At 35.5% G+C, this 23,295-nt stretch overlaps 1 protein-coding gene across 1 annotated transcript; it reads right to left on the reverse strand.

Annotated features, from left to right (window-relative positions):
* Positions 1-12,440: 12,440 nt before the first annotated feature.
* On the reverse strand, positions 12,441-13,152 carry LOC18436689 (ubiquitin-ribosomal protein eS31 fusion protein). Its single transcript, XM_006846913.4, has one exon. The coding sequence runs from the start codon at positions 13,126-13,128 to the stop codon at positions 12,658-12,660; it is 471 nt and encodes a 156-aa protein (XP_006846976.1). The 5' UTR covers positions 13,129-13,152; the 3' UTR covers positions 12,441-12,657.
* Positions 13,153-23,295: the final 10,143 nt, after the last annotated feature.

Consider the following 23,295-nt stretch of genomic DNA (forward strand, 5'->3'; position numbering starts at 1 on the left):
GTATGCCATTAACAGTAAGGCCCGACAAAACACACTAAAAAAAGATGTTATTAGGTTGAAAAACCCTCTAATTTATCATTTTGACCTCGAGGTATAAGATTTTTGAACAATTTACATAATTGCACCTCTAAGGACAACTACAACAAAAAACACTGATGGTTCCACCTCAAAGGACAAGTGCACGGCCTCTTATAAGGTTTCTCCTGAGGAAAAGCTTCCTCACATGTGGTTACATGCCATGTGGTTGAAAATGTTGTGGATTTGGCTCTTGTCCGCACATGTCAGCCTTCCCACACAAGACTACAGTCCTACTAGCCCTAGCTCCCATCATGGTTAACCATATCGACCTCGAGGAATTACCCTCCAACCATCATCTAGCTCCCATCATGGTTAACCCTACCGACCTTGATTGAGGAATTACCCTCCAACCATCATGACTCCTGACCTGTAAACCCAAAAAACAGAATAAAACATATGGTCAAGGGTTTTCCTAACTCCTGACCGCATAGGCACGGTGAGTCACATGAGATGCACCATGAGCTGCATCCCTCTCAATCTCTTTTCTCTCAATGTCTTTTCGGATTTCTATCATTTTGACAAAGATTGAAAAGGATTTTGGACATGAATTCTTATTTGGAAAAACTATATAAAAAAAAAATTGTTCCTTTTTCTATGAAATTTGAAAAAAAAAACCCTTTTCTTTCAAAACAACATTCATATTGCTTTTGCATATTATTTATATTTACCTAAAATACCCGTCACGGATCCAATGGCAGTAGTGACAGTTCTATGATAGGTTATTAAGTTGTGCACCATTATGGTGCTCTTACAACAGTGATGGTGGTTCCCATAAAAGAAAGTCTTTGAAGTCAGGACCGTAATTATTGGTTTTAGAGGCACTCTCATGACCGTGATGGTTTGCATAACATACAAGAGTCCATCATGACTATTATGGTCCTCTTATGACAGTGATGGTTGATGGCTTGAAGCACTATCACGGTTCTATGACTACCGTGATGGTTCACATAACTCATTACGATTGCACAAGTGGTTGTACTCATAAATTTGAAAGGGTAGAAATCATCAGAGTCCTAAGAGGATTGTAATAGTTGGTTAGACTAACACGGTCCTCTAATAACCGTGATGGTTCATCATGGTCCACTTATGATTGTGATGGTTCACTATCACGGTTCTTTGACTACCATGATAGTTCATTATGGTCTTGATAGGACCCTGATGACCTTTACGGTAGTCTTACTATCATGAAGGGTATTTAGGCACAAAAATGGGATTAGTGCATAAACAGTTAGCATAAAGGGTATGAATGAGGTTTTAAAAGAAATAGGGTATTTTTTGAAATTCATAAAAAAAGGGATATTTGTGATAGTTTTCCTTTTATATATATATATATATATATATATATATATTTCATATTTTTTAGATTATTTTGAAAATACCCTAGATCACAAATTGATTTTTTAAAATCTATTTTTTTTTTCACTTCTTTTTTAACCTCATGTAGATGTATTTTGATTCATCTCATTTTAAAAATATATTTCTTGTTTGTTTTTTTTTTTGTAATTTTCTTTAACATTCGTTTGACGGCTCGAGTACTCAACCCAACTCGGGCCGAGTTACTCGTACTTGGCTCGAGTAGTGGTTTCAAATATAGTACTTGGCCCGAGTAGTTGTTTCATTAAGAGCAAGGGGATTTTCAGTATGGGTCCTAACAACACAAATGCCCAAATGCCAAGCTCAAGTAATGCCAAACACGCACATAATGTACACCAAGGTTTTAAAAAATAGATCGGTGACTTGGATTGTCCATCTAAAAAATGGCAGATCGACCATCAAGATTGGAGAATCTGTCGAATCAGTTGGATTCGGCTTTAAAAGAATTTTAAAAAAAATACTATAGTTTCTCAAAATTATTGCTTTTCAGATTTTTCAAAAAACAATAGTAGGATTGAAATATAATTTTTTCGTTATTTTACTGAAAATATGTAAATACTGATAACCTATCTCTTGTCTAATTATTTATTGTTCATTAATTTCACTTCATAGTCAACAATTCATCTTCTCTATCTCGGTTATCTAAATGGATAAATAAATATGTGACAATAAAAACCCAATTCAACTTTGAAATTGTTTTTTGTGCCATATGTATCTGTTCAAAATATGTAATTGGGCATGTATACTATGCTCCCTTGGGAGTATAGTTTACTTCTACTTCCTCGATCAAACTATTTATTTGGGAGAATGTTTTCAATCTAAAATTTTAGAATCACCCCAAAATCAATAGATAATTATCTTAAAAAAAAAAAAAATTAAATTTGAATTTTGTAACACTTAGATATTATCTTATAAAATTATTTTTTTCAAGTACATGGATGGATGGTACAATTAGAAAAAAAACAAAAATAAATATTGATTTAAATCTATGAGTTGAAGAAGTTATATCTCCAAAATTTGAGGTTCTAAAATTAAACCTAGGTACGGTTTGCCAAAGGGAGTAAATAGATATTACACTCCTATAACATCTTTTAGCTTTAAATTTAAAATTAAAAGTGAAATGATAGAGAATCACATTTTTTATAGGGTGCGGTTTGTATGGAGCCCGGGCTCTGAACAATCAAATTAGAGGCTACCTTCAAATAGTTTCGAGAAATGTGGTTTCAATACTGGAAATCTATGTGATAGCCTTAAAATGTATTTTCATCTTTATTTATAAAGTTTAAAGCTTAAAAAATAGTGTAAATCGACAGATCTATGAGAACTTGAAAATCTTGAAAATTGACGGTCCAAATATGTATTACAAAATACACTATTTCCCAAACTTGAAATCCATTTTTCTCTCATGTCCATGCATCTTGATGTCGAGATGATCAATTTGAGGATACTTGGGCATCAAAACAACCTCTTCTAGTGAAAAATTTGAGGTAGGCTCTTATTTGATTGTTTAGAGCCTCAGCTCTATCTAAACTTTTCCCTTTTTTATATGGTGCGGTTTGTATAGAGCGAAGGCTCTAAACAATCAAAGTAAAGCTCACCTTCAAATAGTGTCGATAAATGTTTCAATATTCGAAATTTTTGAGATAGCCTTAAAATATATTTTCATCTTTAATTATAAAATTAAAGTTTAAAAAACAGTGTAGATCGATCAGATCTATGAAAACTTGAAATATTGAAAATTGACGGCCCAAAAATGCATTACAAGGTGCACTAGTTCCAAAACTTGAAATCCAACTTTTTCTCATGTCCATGCATCTTGATGTCGAGATAATCAATTTGAGGATATTTGAGCATCAAAACAACCTTTTCTAGTGAAATTTTTTAGGTCGGCTCTAATTTGATTGTTTAGAGCCTCGGGTCTATATAAACGTTTTCCTTTTTTATATACTAAACAGCAATTAATTACAATTAATTCGCCCTTCTCCCTATCTCTCTCTCTCCCTCTCCCTCTCGCTAAATATCCATCTCCCTTTCTCTGTTTTACATTTTTAGTCCCACATCGTGCTTTTTCCGAAGGGATAGTGCTTCCTCCATAAGACGTGTGCGGACCACTTTTTTAAGAGGTGGTTTTTAATTATAATATTCGAAAAAAAGGAAAAAAAATTCCCATGGTGTTGGGGCTGTTTTTCTTAAAATAAATCTGTACTTGTTTTCAGGACTCTAGGGCAATAACATGCTAACTAGGCTGAAATTTCTTATAGAAGTTATTGTGAGCAAAGGCATTTCAGGTCCAGTTTTAATTGAAGGTGACTTCCTAAATGTCATCAAATGGTGCTGGCAGGAGCAAAGCATTTTTTGGTCTTTTCATGTCTTGAAAATATTCCATCTTTTTTCAACTTTGGGCTTCTCGTCTCTTTTTTTCATGTCTATCGTGAGACTAATAGGGCAGTTGATTGCCTAGCTAAACTTGACATTTCTTTACCCTCTTTGTCTATTTCTAACACTGTAATTCCCACTTCGTAATCCCACGACTATCAATAAAAGTATATGATATTGTCAAAAAACAATAATCGGTATTTGTTTTGTAGCCAAGAGATTTCCTACTCTCACAAGAGTGTACAATCTATTACTTTCTTGGGCAAAGCACATGCTAGGGATATTTGTAAATCTCAAATTTTGGAGATGTAGTCTCTATATCCCATATATTACTCTCAGTAAAAAAAAAGAAAGAAATAAACTCTTTATGTACTAGAAAAAATTTGTGCCTCAAGCTTGAATAGAGACTATCCAATTTTTAAAGGGCTAGATCTAAGTGTCACAAAACTCAAAATTCAGTTTTTTTTTTTTTTTCTTTTGAAAATAACCCTCAAGTGATTGTTACGTGGTTCCCAAAATTTTAGACAAAAAAACATTTTCTAAGAAGGGGTTTTTAATGATGGAGTACATGCACATTATGCTCTTGTGAAAGCTTAGTATACACTCTCTTCTTTGTATATTGAGCCATTTTGATGATAAAAAAAACCCTCATTTTGTTCATCTCAACGTCAAGATATATGGATATGGGAAGATAGAATTCAAAATTTGAAAATAATACATCGTATAAGGTGTTATCTAGATGGGTAATTGTGAAGATTTTCAAAAGTTCATGGATCTACTTGATCTACACTATTTTTAAATTTTTAACTACTTCTTCGTCTCTACTGCTATTATTACTAAATTTGTACTCTATATACTATGTCTTAATCTGATTAATTTTAAAACTTTTAGATTCTAGAGCATCCCGCCAAAGTTCTATGTGTTGATGTCGTTTCGGGTCTCATCAATCAAAACTATGTCATCTGCGAACAACATACACCACGGTACCTCATCATTAGGTGCCTAGTTAAGTCGTCAATAACTAAGACAAAAAAGTATGGGTTCAATACTGACCTTTGATATAGATCTATTGTCACTGAAAACTCACTAGTCTATCCATTAGTTGTTTGTATACTAGTAACCGCTCCATTGTACATATCTCTCACCAAGTCGATGTAGTATCTGCGGACGTCTTTCGTTTCCAACACCTGCCAAATCAAATCTCGAGGTACTCTATCTCATACGCTTTTTCTATATCAATAAATACCAGTGTTAAAAAAAGCGGGCTGCCCAACGCCTAGACGGTCCAAAAGGCCTGAGCGCATCGCCTAGGCCTAGGTGGACAAACTGGGCGGCAGTCCCTAGTCAGCCACCTAGGCGGTACGGAACCCGCTTAGGTAGGCGCCCAGCGCTCAACCCTGGGCGGAAATTTTATTTATTTATTTAGTTGTATTGATTTTTTTTGAAATATAAAGGGTTTAAAGGATGGGTTTTAGATTCATTTCAAACCTAAACCCACAAGAACCCATTTTAGAGAGAGAAACCTAAAAAAAACTAAATTTTATGACTTTCATTAAATCGAAGTGTTTATCAAAGTTACGAAAAATGGATCCAAACATCACTCAGGTAGATTTGATTTAGTTTTAGAGTTTTATAATCCTATTAGAGGGTTTTTATTATTATTTTAGTACCAAAAAACATCTCAGAGATGGGAGTTTGGATTTCAAGCAATTAAAATAACTACAAAATTTTACTTTTTTTATTGCTTATTTTATTTTAAGATTTCTTCTTCAGGATCTAATCGAAGTGGAGATCCAGGCTAGAAATATAGATATAATATGAATCCAAATTACAAAAATTGCATTAGATGCAATTTTTGTGAAAAGGATACGAAAGGAGGAATAAACCCGTTTAAGAAGCATCTTGCCAGTAATAAGGGGGATGTTGCCCCTTGTAAAAATGTTCCTGAAGCTATCAAAGAAGAATTTAAGTTTTGTAAAACAAAAACAGGAACAAAATCCTTGTCATTTGAATAGATCTATTTTTGCTATTTTTAGAAGAAGTGATCGGGGTTGGAAGTATAGTTATAACCAAAACCAAAAGATAAAAATTATATAAGGTGTAATTTTTGTGAAAAAAGTACCAATTGGAGTATTAACTGATTCAAGAAATACCTTGTTGGTATTAAATGAAATATTGTTTCTTGTAAAAAGGTTCCTGAAGCTACTCGGTATGAGATTAGACAACTTCTGAATTTAAAAAAATAAAAAAATGATGAAAATAAGCCTTGTTCTACAGAAATATCTTCTCTAAGTTCTTCTAGAAGTAGTGATCCAGGTTGGAAGTATGGTTATAACCCGAATGACAAAAATCGTATTACATATAATTATTGTGTAAATGATACTAATGGAGGCATTTACCAGTTTAAAAAAGACCTTGTTGGTATTAAGGAGGATATTGCCCAGTGTAAAAATGTTCCTAAAGCTACCAGAGAAGAAATTATAAAATATTTAAGTTCAAGGAAGCACAAAATGATAAAATAGGGTAGAGCAACCACGACTTCTAGGACCTCATCTACACATACTAGTAAGAAGGAGGTAGAAGAAGAGGAGGAAGTGGTAGATTCAAAAGAAACTGAGGAGAACGAACGTTATATTGAAGAGGAGATAGCTCTGATGACGATGGCCTCGATTCTGATGCATATGATGAAGCTGACCCTATTTCTTCTGATGATGATGATGATGGGGATGATGACCGAAAACTCTTGATGTTGAGGGTTGACTATTGTATTAAGTGTTGACTATTGTGTCCTAGATTGTATATTTTATGAATTTATGTATATTTTCTTTTTATTATTTTTAATTTATACTTTGTAGTTTCTAGTTCTACTATCTAACTTTTGTGTGTATAGTCTACAATGTATCAGACTATCAGTGTATGCTTGTATGATTTTACTGTTTCAGCATTGTATGAAAATATGGATTATGGTTTAATGGATTATCAAAATTCTCTACTCGACTTCTATCTCTTTTTTTAACTGGGATTTGAAAGAAAGACTAATCTGATCTTGTCGGGGAATATTAATTTTTATTTTCTTCTTTTCTCCCCTTTTCTTTTCTTTTCTTTTTCTTTTGACAAATATCGCAACAAATAATCTTACCACAATAATTCTTGTTTTACATAAAATAAAACTAACAAATCCAAGATCTTAAAAACCTTGATGCTACTTCTTATGCTTGAGAATATAAAGATTAAATTGTTGGAGATTACCTCAACCGGACTTATTACACCACACATCGAGTCATCACCATCCGATGGTACAAGATCGATGATCTAGCTTCAATCTCAACTAGAAAAGCATGTTTAAGCCAAACTAATTCTATGGAATCTTTTTAGAATTTATCAGACCTAAATCTTAACCCTAAGACTTATTTTGGCATATCCCATACTACCCAACCCTAAAGCTATTCAAGATGAGAGAAAGCCTTAGGAGGTGACCTAAGGTTGGAGTGTGCCCCTCTAAAGATAGGTTAGGAGAGAGAGGTCTAGAGAGAGAGAGTCTTTAGAGGGAGGAGAGAGAAAGACTTGAGAGGGATGAGAGAGAATGGGGCATGCCCCTTAGAGAGAGAGACAACAGAGAGAAGAGAGATGTGTAGAGAATAAGGGGGTACACCCTTATTAATAATGCAAAATTGGGTTTAAGGTTTCATAAGGTTTCCCATAATTTGCATCTTAACTGAAATTGAATGTGGGCCGTCGATCAAGGGTGACTTGTGGGGTGAGAGATCTGAACCATCCATTCTATAAATAGGCCATCAACATTATGAAAGATGCATGAATCATTATCCCCATTTCCTAAATCATTTTTCCATCAATAGAAATTAAGTCAAATTAAATTCAATCAAAATATTATGCATACCATAAAATAGCATAATCATTCTCATACTTTCACAAAATCTTTCAAAGATATATCAAGTCAATATTTACTTTAATATTTAGTCAATATATGGTCAATATATTTCCAAGTCACATTTGACCATATGTCACAATTGACTATTACCATAGCATAAGGTCACATGGACCACAAAACAAAATCTTTGCATAAGATAGAAAATCGTAAGAGGTGGAGCGTGTGCCACTTCAAGGAAGGAATGCATGGCCCCACCTTCTAGAATATGGCGGGCTCATGTGCACAATGGACCCCATGAAATTTTATTTTATATTTCAAAATAATAAAAATAATTTTAAAATATTTATTTGACTATTTAAACCCTTGTAAATTCAATATTTTTAATTTTACAAATCCAAATTTTATAAATAAAATATCCAGACGTTCATAAAAATTCAAATAATAATTTTAAAATAATTTCTATCATAAAACAAACATAATTAAATTAATTTGATGGGAAATGGATCCATATAGTTTAAGAATTAAATCAATAATCATGGGGCACTCCACCTTCAGCTGTGAACTACAGACCACACTTGCTTTATCGAACCGACTCAGTATTTCTCATGACCCACAGTCCAAGCAAGAGCTCATTAGCGGGTCACCAAAGTCTGGCCGATGAGCCAAAGGATCGCAATCCCAATCTGTAGATTTCAAGTCCCCCCCAGCGACGAGTCAAAGTCAACTAGACCTGATGCGACCATAGGTCCTATTGTGCATAGGGGTATGTCTGACACATGCATACGCTTCACCCTGAAAGGTGGATTGCTTTCCCAAAACAGTTTATCAATATGCATGCCTTGTGATGGTACATGAATGAGGCTTTGACGCCCGTCTTTGTAGGCCACCATCACACACAAAGGTCACACAATCCCTCACGCATCCAGGCATACTCCGACCTCATCAAGCGGCGACCCATTAGAACCCTTATCGGTTGATATTCTATGCCCAGGTAACATGGGTTTTTCCCAACCGACTGGCCTAGACCGTCAAACACAGTCCAGTATCAACAAATATCGTTTGCTTAGCATGGTCCACGAGGGACCACACTCCTACTGAGTTCATGATCCACTATATCATTTCATCTTACAAACAATCATAAGGCCTTTAAAATACCACATAAACCCAACAGGATTATGGTCTTATGAATTATCAAACTTCTTATGAATTATCAAAATTCTTATAGTTTAATCATTATCAATCATCAGTCACTCATCAGTTTTTTTTTTTCAACTGGGCCGCCTGGACCGCCTGGGTGCCACCTAACGCTTAAGGTCTCTTCTCGTCATTATAAACTTCTTAATCAGTTGCCTAAGTAGAAAAATAGCCTCAGTTGTTGACCTTCTTGACATAAAACCAAATTGCTTTTCAGATAAACTTGTTTCTTGCTTTAGTCATTGTACAATGACTCTTTTTTATAGCTTCAAAGTATGGCTCATAAGCTTGATCCCTCGATAGTTTAATTTTAAAATTATTTAAATTTTATAATTAAAAATATATAATTATTTTTATTTAAATATCATATAATGATATTAGTTAAATGTCAACAATATTCAGGTCGGGTCTACATAGACCCATACGCAAACCTCATATAGTGTTTGGCTCCAAGATTTGGACCTGGACCCGACCCGCCGAGTCTAGTTTTTGGATGCATACCTAGACATAGGTTGGGTCTACCCATTGGGTATCAGGCCCAGCTCCAGGTCCATTGCCACCCGTAATTGACATTGTGAAATGTCGAATTTCTATGCATGACAATAAACTAATAAAGCATGCAAATGGAGCGTGGTTAGCACATAAAAATGTTAGACTACATGACAAGAGAGTAAATCATTTGGACAGATCCACAACATATCAATACAATAAATTGCTTTAATGGAATGTATAGCAGCACCTAAAGAGACCTTTCATATGAATTTTAAGGATTTGCTGTTCGTCAAGAAGCCAAGAACCACAAAGCCAGCAATTGGACTGCACTAATTTGGGGTGAGTGAGGAACCACAAAGCCAGCAATTGGACTGCACTAATTTGGGGTGAGTGAGGAAGGACTGGCAGGCTATGGCTGCTAAGGGCCACACAGGGAACACCCTGTGGACATATCAGGCTCGCTGCTGAGACGTGAGGCAACTATGTAATTATTGGTTCTTGAGGTTATCAATGGAGTATAATAGAGTTATCATCGAAGGGGACTCTAGGTTATCAATGGAGTATAATAGAGTTATCATCGAAGGAGACTCATACAGTGTAATCAAGTGGTGTCAGACTCGAGTCCCTGGTGGTTCAAGCAAAAGTATGGATGAGATTTTGTTCTCCCTTAGAACAGGTTCGTTTCCAGTATGTTTATAGAGAGAAAAATGTCAGGCGCAGATGCCTTGGCAAAGGCCTCGACCAGAGAACTTAGGATTGATTCTATGGTCCTCTTCTGTTATCTTGTGCCTACTTCTTTTATCTACTCTCTCTTTCTCCTCTTATAATATTTCTTGAATTGTATTCTTTTGTACTCACTTCATTCTCTCAATGAAAACTTTGTTAATGTTAAAAAAAAAAATACAACAAATTGTTTTATAAATTACTTTGATTAAACACATATATCACGATTATAAATTGCTTTAGAAATTACTTAAATAAAAAATATATTTAAATTAAGATGTGTATATAAATGCATGTGTATATAAATGCATCTTAATTTAAATATATTTTTTATTTAAGTAATTTCTAAAGCAATTTATAATCGTGATATATGTGTTTAATTAAATTAATTTCATATTTAGAGATCTGTGCCAAATTTAATGATGATCTTTTAAAGTCCTACACACATGGGTGTGAGAGGGTCTCATTGGATTATTACTCATATAAAAATTAAATATCTAATAAGATTTTAATTAATACCTTAGTTAAATTAAAACAATATTTAATACAAAAATCAATTAATCAAAACATTAAGTTAATAATATTATAGTACCGATTGGGTCTGCATAAACATAACATGAATCCCTTCTAAGCATTCTTTATCATCAATAATTTATAAACATAGTTACATTCTAATAAGTGTTAACAATTGTAAATGCTTTTCTTGCGGATGTAAAAGCACAATCCCAGGTGCCAGTCATTTTTTCAATTTCGTGTACAAAATATATGGGGACCATGCTGCAATAGGTCATTAGAAACAAGGTAAGGTAATAAGAAAAATTGAAGCAAGTACATATACCTATCAGCTTTGAGGCAAGTCCCCATACCATATTATGATAGGCATAAGCAATACTTATCCTTCAATCCCTTTTATAATCATCATGTGCAAGACTTTTGAGACCATAAGGTCCCAACTAGACATTCCAAAGCAAAGCACTAAGGGCATTAATTCACAAAACATATCCAGAGACAATCCTTCAAAAGCTTTTTAATATTAATTAACACATATATTCTAACTTGTAACTTTGGATGCGGTTTGTAAAGGGCGTAGGCTCTAAACAATCAAATTAGAGCCTACCTTCAAATAGTGTCGCGAAATGTGGTTTCAATATTCAAAAATCTTTGTGATAGCCTTAAAATATATTTTCTTATTTATTTATAAAGTTTAAAGCTTCAACATCAGTGTAGATCGACATATCTATGAAAACTTGAAAATCTTGAAAATTGACGGTCCAAAAATACATTATAAAACACACTATTTTCAAAACTTACAATCCATTTTTTTCTCATGTCCATACATCTTGATGTTGAGATGATCAATGTGAAGATATTTGGGTATCAAAACAACCTCTTCTAGTGAAAGTTTTGAGGTAGGCTCAAATTTGATTGTTTAGAGCCTCAGCTATATATAAACTTTCCCTGTCCTTTCAATAGTAATTAACAAATATATTCTAACTTGTAACTCCGTTATGGCCAGTCCCAAGCCAGTCATGCCGTTCCCAAGCCCAGACAAAGGAAAGTTATGTTAGGTAGGGCAGCCAGCATAAAATTTTGCCACATCTTTTCATGAATCCTAATCCTATATTGACGATGATGATGATGATGATAACTTACATATATTCATTGTAGAATTTTCATCTCCCCTACAAGTTACATTTATCTGATAGTCAACTGAACCATCTGTGATCCTAAAGTAGCAAATGAGCAATTCCCATGCTCTAAGATAATGCTGGATTTTGGAATAAGCTAAGCACCAGATCCCAGGCTTGCTACACTTGCTTTTGTAGCATTTAAAAGCAAACATCTATAGCCTGAGTATACTGTGAGCTACACAGATCATCAACACATGCATAAAGCAGCACACCCTACATGGATCACCAGAAATGCTAAGGTCTACTAGCATTGGAACTCTTTGGCCTAGCACCTCGCAACAATAACCTTTCAGTTCTCTTATAATAAAAACATTAGTCTTGAAGTTGCATCTATCCCCTTCAAAGGCCTTTGTTAAGCACAAATATATGGTAAAGACCCTCAGTCTATTTATCTACACGATCTCTAATCTCTAAGACAGTACCATCAAATTATGCAATCTGTAACCTCTAAGACAATACCATCAAAATACACATTCTCTAATCTCTAATACTGTAACATCAAAGAGAAATCACATCACAATAATAATTATCAATACAGGAAACACAGATAAAAATCTCATCACAATATTAATTACCATTACAGGAAACACAGATAAAAACCAGAAGATAAGAAACCACAAACATCCAAAAGTAACACAATTTTAACTTAATTCTTAAATGTCAAAATCCCAAACATAAAAAGGAAAACAATTCTCAATATCCAAAGTTCACTCTATCTCCTAAATGAATCAGAAAAGCGGGTCCAAAAACCGTAATTATCCGACACATTAACAGAAAACCCAATAATTTCAAAAGATGCCATATAAAACCCTAGATCTCAAAACAAAGGAAGTGCTTCATTTACTCTGCTCCTGCTTTCTGGTAAACATAAGTGAGGCCGCACTTTCCACAATAGTGCCTATCAAAGTGATTCGCCATGAAAGTTCCAGCTCCGCACTCCTGATTAGGGCATTCCTTCCTAAGTTTCTGAACCTTACCAGAGTCATCAACCTTGTAAAACTGAAGAACAGGGAGCTTCACCTTCTTCTTCTTGTGCTTTAACTTCTTAGGTTTAGTGTAAGTCTTCTTCTTCCTCTTTTTCGCTCCTCCTCTAAGTCTCAGAACCAGATGAAGAGTCGACTCTTTCTGGATATTGTAATCCGCTAGGGTTCGGCCATCTTCGAGCTGCTTACCTGCGAAGATGAGGCGTTGTTGATCTGGTGGTATGCCCTCTTTGTCCTGGATTTTGGCCTTGACATTGTCGATCGTATCGGAGCTCTCGACCTCAAGAGTAATGGTCTTGCCAGTTAGGGTTTTTACGAAGATCTGCATCTTCAAAACCCCAGATTCCAGAGGAAGTAAGAGATAGAAAGTGAGCAAAATGAACCCTAGAACTTTTATCCTTATATACGTCTATGGAGCGAGAGAGACGAAACCCTAGAATTTCTATCTCAAACAAAAAATTTCCAGGAAAATACTAACTTCATGAGTCATGACTAGACTGGTGATCGAACCAATGAAGGCACTGGTTCGTTTGGGTTGGCCGAACCAGACCTCGTTTAAGATATTAAATAATTAAAAAAAAAAAATAAAAAAAAAAAAAAAAAAACTGCAATTTCAAAAACTAAAAAGTTTTTTCTTTTCTATTTATATTTTTCTTTTTGTATTTTATAATAAATAAGGAAAAAAAATTGAAAACTCAAATACTAAAAAGTTTTTCCTTTTTTATTTATATATTTATTTTCCTATTTTGTGGATTTTCTATATTTTTTGCATTTTTCGGACTTAAAATCGAAAAATAAAAAAATGCTGCAAATATATTTTAAAAATGAATATCAATTTTTGGAATGTACTCTTACATAGCTTTCTTATATTTATTAAAATCAGTTTTCAGAATGTGCCATTTAATAGCTCTCCCAGTAAATAACTTTCTTATATTTTTAATAGAAATTTAATGACACATTTTTAGATAACTTTCTAATATTAATTGCAATTCTTAAATTTTAATGGTAAATTTTATTTATGGGGGTAGAAACCATCCTTTTTGCCCCATTTTGGATCCACTGATTCATTAACTAAATCGTACTCGAGAACATACCATTTCACCGGTTGAACCGCTTGGCTCGGTCCGGTTTTCGCACTATTGCTTTCGAGGTTTATTTTCGAATTTGCTTTTAAATTTTGGTGAGGTTTACATAAGGTGCCCTCCTCGTACGGCAGAAATAATGCGCACCACTAAATTTTGTTTGGACGTAGAATTTTGATGTTGGGAACCTGGCTTGAGAATCTATATCTGTACTTATTTATACAATTTAAACGTTTAAAATTGAGTCCTCTCTCCAAAATTCATCTCCAAGATGGACTTTGATCCAATTAAAGTTCGATAATCTATACTAAGTGAACATGAATATAAAAAATAATAATTTTAAAAATTAAAAATAATATTTTTAATGTACTTTTTAAATGGTTGATTTGTGGGTTTTGGTAAGATCACCATAATTTTACATCCATCTCTATGATGGATGTTGGGTAACTTAGGGGAAGCACATATAGAATTGCAGACCCACGCTACATTTTGGTAAGGAACCTGTTAAATATAATTAAAAATATACACCATGCGTTTGGGTTGGAAACTTGATCAAGAAGGGCCATTTTAATAATTTAATTTTCCTAAACAAGTTGGATACTCAAGTTCTTTATCTGGGGCCCCTTAAATAGGTTAAATTATTGAAACATCCTTTTTTATTAGGGACATAAATTGGGGAATTTGGTTAATTATGAAAAATATTTTTTTGAGGTACTTGAGTGAAATGAAAATTTAAAAATAAACTATATGTTTTGGTATGTTCATGAATTTGTAAGGATTGTATTTTTCATTTATTCATGTATTCCCTTAAAAAAGGTCTCCAATAGTACCCAAATTGTAGCTGTATTAAGATTAGGAACCTGAACAGGTAGGTGTATTTTAGTAGTTAGCCCCACCTATAAGGTCAACCAAATTACGCGCTTGCTTAGGGTGGGCTAAATTAATGAAATGCATCTGCTTGTTCAAAGTTTCCAAATGTAAACAAAAGAATTTGGGCATTTCTGAATTTTTTTTCTTTTTTTTTATAATGAGGTACTTCATTGAAATGAAAGATTAATATCTCCCAACCTCAATAAGAATATCTTCACCCCTTTTGTAAGAGGTTGTAATCAGTTAAATTATATGTTCCCATGATGTTTTCCTTTTTCTTTTTCTTTTATCTGTGCAACTAAACAAGTAAATAATGTTGCTCTAATTTTAGATAACCTAAAATTAAAGACCCATGGTTGCTTGTCCTACTGATCAATGACATATTCTCACCATCTCGTCAGCAACCTCAAGAGGCACAAGAGGACTTCCTCAAAATACTACGAGGGTTATCATCACCATATATCAAACACAACGCATCTGAGGGGGATGATGAAATGGTTACCATACTCCAAGTGAACACGGATAGAGAAACTCAGCACAACCATCATTTTTAATGAAGGCCTAGCCACTCCGCCTCATCAAGAATCCTACGTCGACCTCTCAGACACATTATGACAACGACCTTAATGACACACTGTAGATGACCCACCAAAGTGGGACATAGAACTGAACATTAAACCCTCAAGGAGTCATTGACAATAGGGGTGGAGCACATCATAACCGGAGAAAACTCCATATAACCAAGATGCCCCACATAACCTGAAGAAATCCCAACTCCCACAACTGGAGATGACAACATAATAGGGATAGTCGATGAGGTTGAGGCCTCATTGAATGATCCCAAATGTATATGTAGCCAATCCCTCTGAGCTTGGAATTTTGGTTAGGTTCTAACGGCCACATCATACACCATAGAACAACTAAATTGTAGCCCACATTCCAAACCGTTGTCCAACCTTAAGGATATTCTCAAACTCAACCATTTTAAGAAACAAGACTTAAATTTCAACTTTTCGTAGTTCATGCACATCCTAAAAACTATCAAATCTGATAAAGTCTCATAAAATCACTGAAATCAAGGAAAAATCTTGGGATTTGAACAAATTTTGTTTCCATGATGTGTTGTAGACGGTCCAATCCCGATTGAGGAAACTATCGAAGAACCAAAGTCCTCCCCGGGACAACCACCTTACAACTTGAATTACCCAAGCTACCTGACAGAGCTTGGAACCTTGGAAGACACTCTAAAACAGCCCCAAGGACAAGATAAAATCCGAAGTAGACAGTCTGAAATCAAGAACGACCAGTTTGGGTGAAATTTCACAAGAAGTAGAGTTGACTAGATTGTAACCATTGCTAATTAAAGTCCCAAAAGTGTTGAAAAGGTGATTACTCAGACCACCAAACTCACATGCCAACAGACGTCTGAGCTATGAGCAGACACTGAAAGGTGATGACCGGAGGCTAGAGGCAACGAGGATAGAAAAACTTGTTGACATAAAAAGAAAATCTTGCCTAGTTGAGCATTCGAAAAGAACCCCGTGTGGTTGGAAAAAGAAAAAAGAAATAAAAAAGAACAAAAAACCACCAGGCTGAAAAACTGAAAGGGACCTCGGGGCACAAAACAAAAAGGATATTGATCATTCGAACTTTAGGATCAGTTGTCAAGGCCTGAAATTGGAAAACCAAGGGAACCTCAATCACTATGGTCAGTGTAATCTTCAAGATATGATTTGCCTGAAAATATCGCGAACCTTTCTTTGGATTATGACATGAGGATTGCGCTTTGAGAGCAAGGGAATACTAGATGATTCCTGGTCCTGAAAGTCTCAGACAAGATTAGATCAGTTCACATAACGTAACCAATCCAGCCCAAGCTTTTAAAAAAGCAAAACACAAGGGGCATCAATTTATTTTCCCAAATTTAGTTTTCGAGTTAGGTTTTCAGAAGATTAGTCTTTAAAAAAGACAAATTAAAATCAAAACTTCCACCAAAAGGGTCAAAATATTTCTTTTCAAAAGATATTTCAAAAGGTCCCCTCTTCACAAATAACAAGTTCAAAATATTTATCTTCTAAAAAAGTTTTTAATGTGTTTTATGGAGTTCTAATTTTCAAAGTTCTCAAAATAAGCCTCACGATGGAAGGGTCTTAAATTACTCTATATTTTATTCTTTCTTTCAAAATCGAATTCGAATAAGTAGTCGGCATGACGTTAAATTGTGTGATTTCATCCTCGACAAGACATTAAACTGCATGAGTCTGTCCTTGGCACGATGTTGAATTTCATGATCTCGTCCTCGACATGACATTAAACTGTGGGTAACGTAGACTCCATATTTACATGAGCTTAAACTGCCAACTAAGTTATCTTTCAATAAATATGCTTTTAAATTTCTTAATTTCAAGTTTTAAATTTCTAAACTTCAATATGGGGGCTATCCCAATTTGAATGCTTTCACAATTATGTAATTGTGATTTCCAAAACTTCAATATTTTTTGGTTTAAATCATAACCTAACGCTAGTGTCTATTTCTAAAACTTCTGCCTATGTTCAAAATGTACCTCAAATGCCTTCTAAACAATGGAGTTGGGTCAGGCCACAATAATGATGACACCATACCAGAATCTGAGAGGATTGCTTGAGCCAGAAGTCCATCAAGAATGAATCAAGGAGAGAAAATTCCTTGAAAAGCCAAAACCTACCCTTCAAGATCATTATAAATCCTTAAAACTTGTAAAGGAAATTTGTAACCTTCCTAACCTCGAACATGTAGCCTTAGGAGAACTTTAGGTGCCAAAAGGGGTAAGGAACTTTGAGCAAGCTAAATTCAGAATCCATCTTTCATTTTAAACTTTAAAACCTAGAGTCAATGGCATGGTGGGACCTATGCAGTAAGCTCGACATGTCCTTTGGCAAAAGCATCTGATATATGCTCAGGTCGTAAGCCATGGGAAGAGATATGCAAGTTGCAAAATCCATAGTACAATGGCAGTTGACATGCATATGATCTTGATAGGATGGTCACTTACTAACAACATCGTTTAGGAATTCAAGTTTTCATCTGTTACAGGTGCCTATTTTGTTACTACTCACATGTCCCTTGAAGTATAGGGAGTACCAAACGATGGGTGATTGTAGATACCCCTTTGAATTTAGAATTATGTCCGAGTTCTAAAACCCTAGGGGCCACACTAGCTTCGTATACTGTAGGACTACAAAAATATAGTATAAATCCCAAATAGTAGTCCAACCTTATATTCCTAAGTATTAACCGTTAGGAAAATATATCTAAATTTCAAGATTTTAGAGTCCATTCACATCTTATAAACCATCAAATTTGACAAAATTTCACAAAATCATTTAAAAAACGTGGGATTTGGAACAAAATTCAGTTTTTGCGATGTGTATCATGCCATAGAGCCAATGGGCCTCTTGAGCCCATTGGACCTCATGACTCGCAATTCGTTGCTAAACCCATGGGCTCAGATTGGGCCACACATCTCAAACACATTTACATGTTGATTTTCTCTATTTATGGGTACCTCCAATCAGATTTGGGGGGACCTTTTGGATGGACAAAAACCTAATCCCTAACTCCTATCTCAGTCCCAAAACGCCTAAGAAAAACCCTAGAAACATAAAGTCAAACCCTAAGCCCTCTGCAACTCCACAAAACTCCGAGTCAAAACCATATCCAAAACACTCTATGGTGCCAATAAAAACTTAAGAAAATAACATCCCTCTTAACCTTAAACCCTAAATGAACATTCTTAGGCATAGTTTCTCCTTAAAGTTCTATATCAACTTTTGATTTAGTAAATCTAGAAGGAGAAACGAGTGAAGACTCACTCTTCTCGTCTAATCTAAGCCTTAATTCTAGGTACAAGACTGAAGGCCCGACTTCCTAGGTATTTGTTCTTGCTTTATTTATTTATTTATCTATTTCTTGTTTATTTTTTCCCTTATTTATAAAAAGCTTTTCAAAATCTCTTCTTTAATATTCTTACTTATTTCCGATTTTTCTCTTTGATTTTACACAAATCTAAGCCCACAACTGGTTGATGAGAAAAAGGTCTCTCCTAAGATTGATTTCTCACTGTAGACACCTCGATCTTGACTGAAGAAATTAGGGATAGGTTGAAATGTCCCAGATAGACCACCTAGATATTTTAAACCATTCACCCCACTTGAACCTTTACATAAACCTAGCCACCACCGAACCGATATTGCCCGATGGGATCAAAGGCGCCAAAAGGAGAGATAGACTCACTATCGCTTGACTTAGAAGTATTTTCAAAAGGGAAGGCTCTAGCATTGCCCCAACGGTCGCCAAAGCTCTACCAAGAACCCAAAGACAAGGCACTAAAGGCACCTCAGTTACAAAAGAGGTGGCTAGGAAGGAAAGAGGTTTGGCGCCATTCCCAGTGGCGCTAGCGCCACTCCAAAGGCCACCATACCGAAGGCCCCCACAACTGTCTAGAACGAACAAAAGTTTGGCGACATTGCCAATGTCAACAACTCCATTCTAAATGTCGCTAGACCCGTGTTATACATCATTTTTGACGTACTTGTATCCTTGAGGCGAATAAAGAGAAAACCAATGGCAACCTGGTCCCGCCGATGCCCAAAACGCCACTAGACCATGGGAATACTATAAAAATAAGCCTAAAATTGGGCGACATCTGAAGAAGTATCATAATGTTCTCAAATTGTAAAAGGGGGTAGTTTTGGATACCCTAAGGACACTCATAAAGTTTTGTCAAGTTCTGACAATTTTTGATTTGATCAGGACGAAACTTGGTTTTCAAATCCAATTCCTATCATGCTGAAAATGGACCTTATAATTATAGCTCTATTTTATGGGTCTTAAAATTATATCAGACTACCGCTATTTGATCCAGAATATTTTAAAACCATCATTTATGGAAATTGGGTTTTCTCATTTCGGGATGACTCTCGACGACCCGCTCGATTTAACATATGGCATGTGTCATGTGGTGGCCCGAAATAAGATACTTCTAGAGAGAAGATGGGCTTGAGACATAAAAATTCAGATTTTATAAAGAAGAACATTCAATTCTTTAAAAGGCCAAAGCTCAAGATCTCGATGTCGGATCATCGCAAATATGGGTCTGTTGTGACTGTTCTATGAAGAACTATAGTTTGATATAATTTTTATGTATGATTGAATGCTGGATAATATCACTATTGAGGTCGAAAATGTCATACTTTTTCGGTCGCCGGAGTCTCATTTTTCGACGGCTTCCCAAAATTGGAATGTGCTCAAATGGAGACCAAAATGGACGATATTTATTAAAAATTGATCTTGATAGTATCATCTTCAATTTGTGATCAAAATAAAGGCTTGAAATGTCATAGATCATGCCGGATTGGTGGTCGAAGAATCAAAGTTTATCAAACTTGGCTGGATTTTGGGTTCTTCTTAAAAATCCATTTCAAAACAATAAAAAATGCGTAATACTTTAAGCATCGATTCTACGATAATTGATCGCCTGAATTACTACCGTAAGCATAAGAAAAAGATCCCGAGCCCTAGCAATGGCAAGATGCCTCTAATATAGGGATGGTTTTGTCGTTTGTTGAAAAATGCCTAGGAGTATTTTGGTCATTTGGTCCAAAACAAGTTTAATATTTTAATTCATAAAATGTGTATTGTTTTTGCCAATTTCGGTAGTTTTTAGTATTCCACCCTTGTTTTGTGGTTGCTCTATATATGGAACTCAAGTCATTTGTAATAATACTCTTGGAGACTCTCTTGAACATTTGAGTAAATTTTTGAATTCTTGAAGTTCTTGCTTGTTATTTGGCTTTACTTTCAAGTTAAAGATCCAAGATGGGAGGAGAAAGAAAAATTTCCTAGAGAGGAAAAATACCACCCTAGAACCCTATACTTCCTATAACCCCAAAGTTACAACTCCTTTATGATTCTCAACTCTCAATTCCATACTCTCTAGAACTCCTAGCTTCCATACACCTTAGAACCCCTAGCTTCCAATTCTACTCCATACACTCTACACCCCACCTTGGTTTACCTACACCCTAACCTACAATATACACCATATACGCTAGTTATTCTATACACATTAGCCAGCTTATGCCTTAGCTCATCCTATACACCCTAGTCCATATATACCATACCTCAACTCAACCCACCTAAGCCATCCACCTAGACTTTAAACCTTAACCTAGACTCATAAAGACCAAGACCTCTCTCTCTCTCTCTCATGTGCATGCAAAATGACCGATGAAGGTGCACCTAGGCTCAAGCCCATTCTAATTCTACACTCTCTCCTCTCTCCTCTTTCTCTCTTCTTCTTTTCTCTCTCTCTTCTTTCTCTCTTTCTTCCTTTTCTCTTTCCCTCTCTTTTCTCTTTCTTTCTTCTCTCACCTTTCTCTCTCTCTCTCTCTCTTACTCGGACCCAAGCTGGGTCTGAGCACCCCCTCTCTCTTTCTTTCTTTCTCTCTCTTCACTTACTCTCTCTCTCTCTCTCTCTCTCTCTCTCGTCTAAAGCTACAGACCCGCACCTAAGTCAGGCCCTGCTTTCCTCCCCTTATTTTCTCTCGTCTTACTCTCTCCCTCTCTCATCAAATGATGGACCTGCACCTTAGGATGGTCAGTTCAACTCTCTCTCCCTTCCACTCTTTTTTTTATTTCTCATTCGTCCCTCTCATCTTGCAGCTCTCATCCACCCCTCTCATCTTGCCACATGCCCCATCTGCCATACTCACTCCATACCCCTATACGCCCTGTCCGCCCTACTCACTCCATACCCCTATGCGCCCCATCCGCCCTACTCACTCTATGCCCATATACTCCCCATCTGCCCTACTCGCCCTATCGGTCCTATTCACCCTACTTGCCCTATTCACCCTATACTCCCTATTTGCCCTATACCCCTTTTCAGCCTATACGTCCTATTCGCTTTCTCTTGCCCTATACACTCTATCCCCTTCCCCCCTTGTGAGCCTAGACCCATACCTTAAGTGTTGGAAATATGATTTATCAGGGCCTAAATTCTACTAGTCTCTCATTTAGTCAGAGGGATATAGAGATTGAAATCTTGGCGTCTAGCGAAATGGAGCCTAGATTCTTTTACCCCGAGTACGCATGAGGTATTGAGAGTTCATGTGTTGAGAAAACAATTTCTCAATGAGGTGTGAGGGTCACCTCCTAGTCAGGATGTTAGTTGCAATCGGTCAGGGCTTTGAGAATCCAAATGAGAAAAATATAACCCGAGTACTTATTGAGTATTCGCCCTGTATAGAATGGTCGATACTTATGGGATATAAGTCTGTATCCTGACACGAGACCATTGTATGACATGTGCATTTTATTTCGTACGAGAAGCCACTCTTTCAAATGCATTATCTGTGTTTGGAAGAGCCATTGCACATGTTCTTTGAGAGGACCCCTGTAATTGAGTTGGATCATGTCCCACAGGGGTACACTTGTAATCCATTGAGAGCCGAATGATCGGAAGTTTTAGCTTAGCGGCTTTGATATGGCCAATTATATGCCCCTGCGTTAAACTGTGGAATATAGGTCTATTAGGTCGATCTAAGACTCAGCGGAAAATCATTCGGGACTATCCCAATGGAGCACTCTGATACCGATAGTTATTAGACTGAGATATCACTATACCTTTTGTCCGATTTTATAATGATGAGAAAAACCTAATAATTGCTAAAAAATACTTTAAATATTTATTGTGAATTTTAGAAAATTTTTCATAATTTTATTTACTAAAAAAATGAGGCTTTTCATATTGTTTGGCTCAAATTTCACTTTAGTCATGACCTGGTAGTGCCATGTGGCGTCCGAGTGATCATAAGGCTTCCACATAAAACCCAGCACCTCACTCTAGGATCACCGCCTAGCTGGGCATTGATCCCTAGCTGGGGGACTAGATTGGCATTTGGTTGCTTGTTTTATAAGGGGTTGTGTTATGGTGTCTTGTTATATATTGTTATATTTTGTTATATATTGTTATAAATTAAGTCTCTCTTTTCATCACATGTCTTAATTAACTCACACATGGGTCGTGCATGGTATATGTGAAGTTTAATTAATTAATTTATTTAATATTAAAGAGAAAATACATTTCAAATTTGAGTTGAAAAATATCTTCACACATGTGTGAAGGGGACATTATCTTTAAATTGATTGGTTTGAAATTTTATATCTACAAAGTGATTGGCTTTGATAAAGAAGAATATCGCCACATGTGTGAGCTTTACTAATTACTTCTTTGCCCTTTAGCTTTTGTGGTTATTTACTCTAATACATTATTAAAAAAAACTAAGGGTATTTTTTGTAAGGTCATATTGGATACAATTGGAACAAAAACATGGGCCAAGGACAAAATGGTAAAGTGGCATAACTTAAGATGAGTGATAATGGTGTGAAATCTCATTCCTTTATCCTAGTAGTTAGATGGGGATGGGTGGCTAGGTATATTAGTCTCTCATGTGCCTTCGGATTAATGCATCAAGGGTGTTGATTGAATCCAAAGTTACAC

This window comes from Amborella trichopoda, chromosome 11 (genome assembly GCF_054954075.1).
Source record: "Amborella trichopoda isolate Santa Cruz 75 chromosome 11, AtrichopodaSantaCruz75HAP2 v2.0, whole genome shotgun sequence".
In the NCBI taxonomy this organism is placed as follows: domain Eukaryota; kingdom Viridiplantae; phylum Streptophyta; class Magnoliopsida; order Amborellales; family Amborellaceae; genus Amborella; species Amborella trichopoda.

Excerpts from the sequence above, each read along its gene's own strand:
- LOC18436689 (XM_006846913.4), bottom strand. The coding sequence starts at position 13,128 with ATGCAGATCTTCGTAAAAACCCTAACTGGCAAGACCATTACTCTTGAG.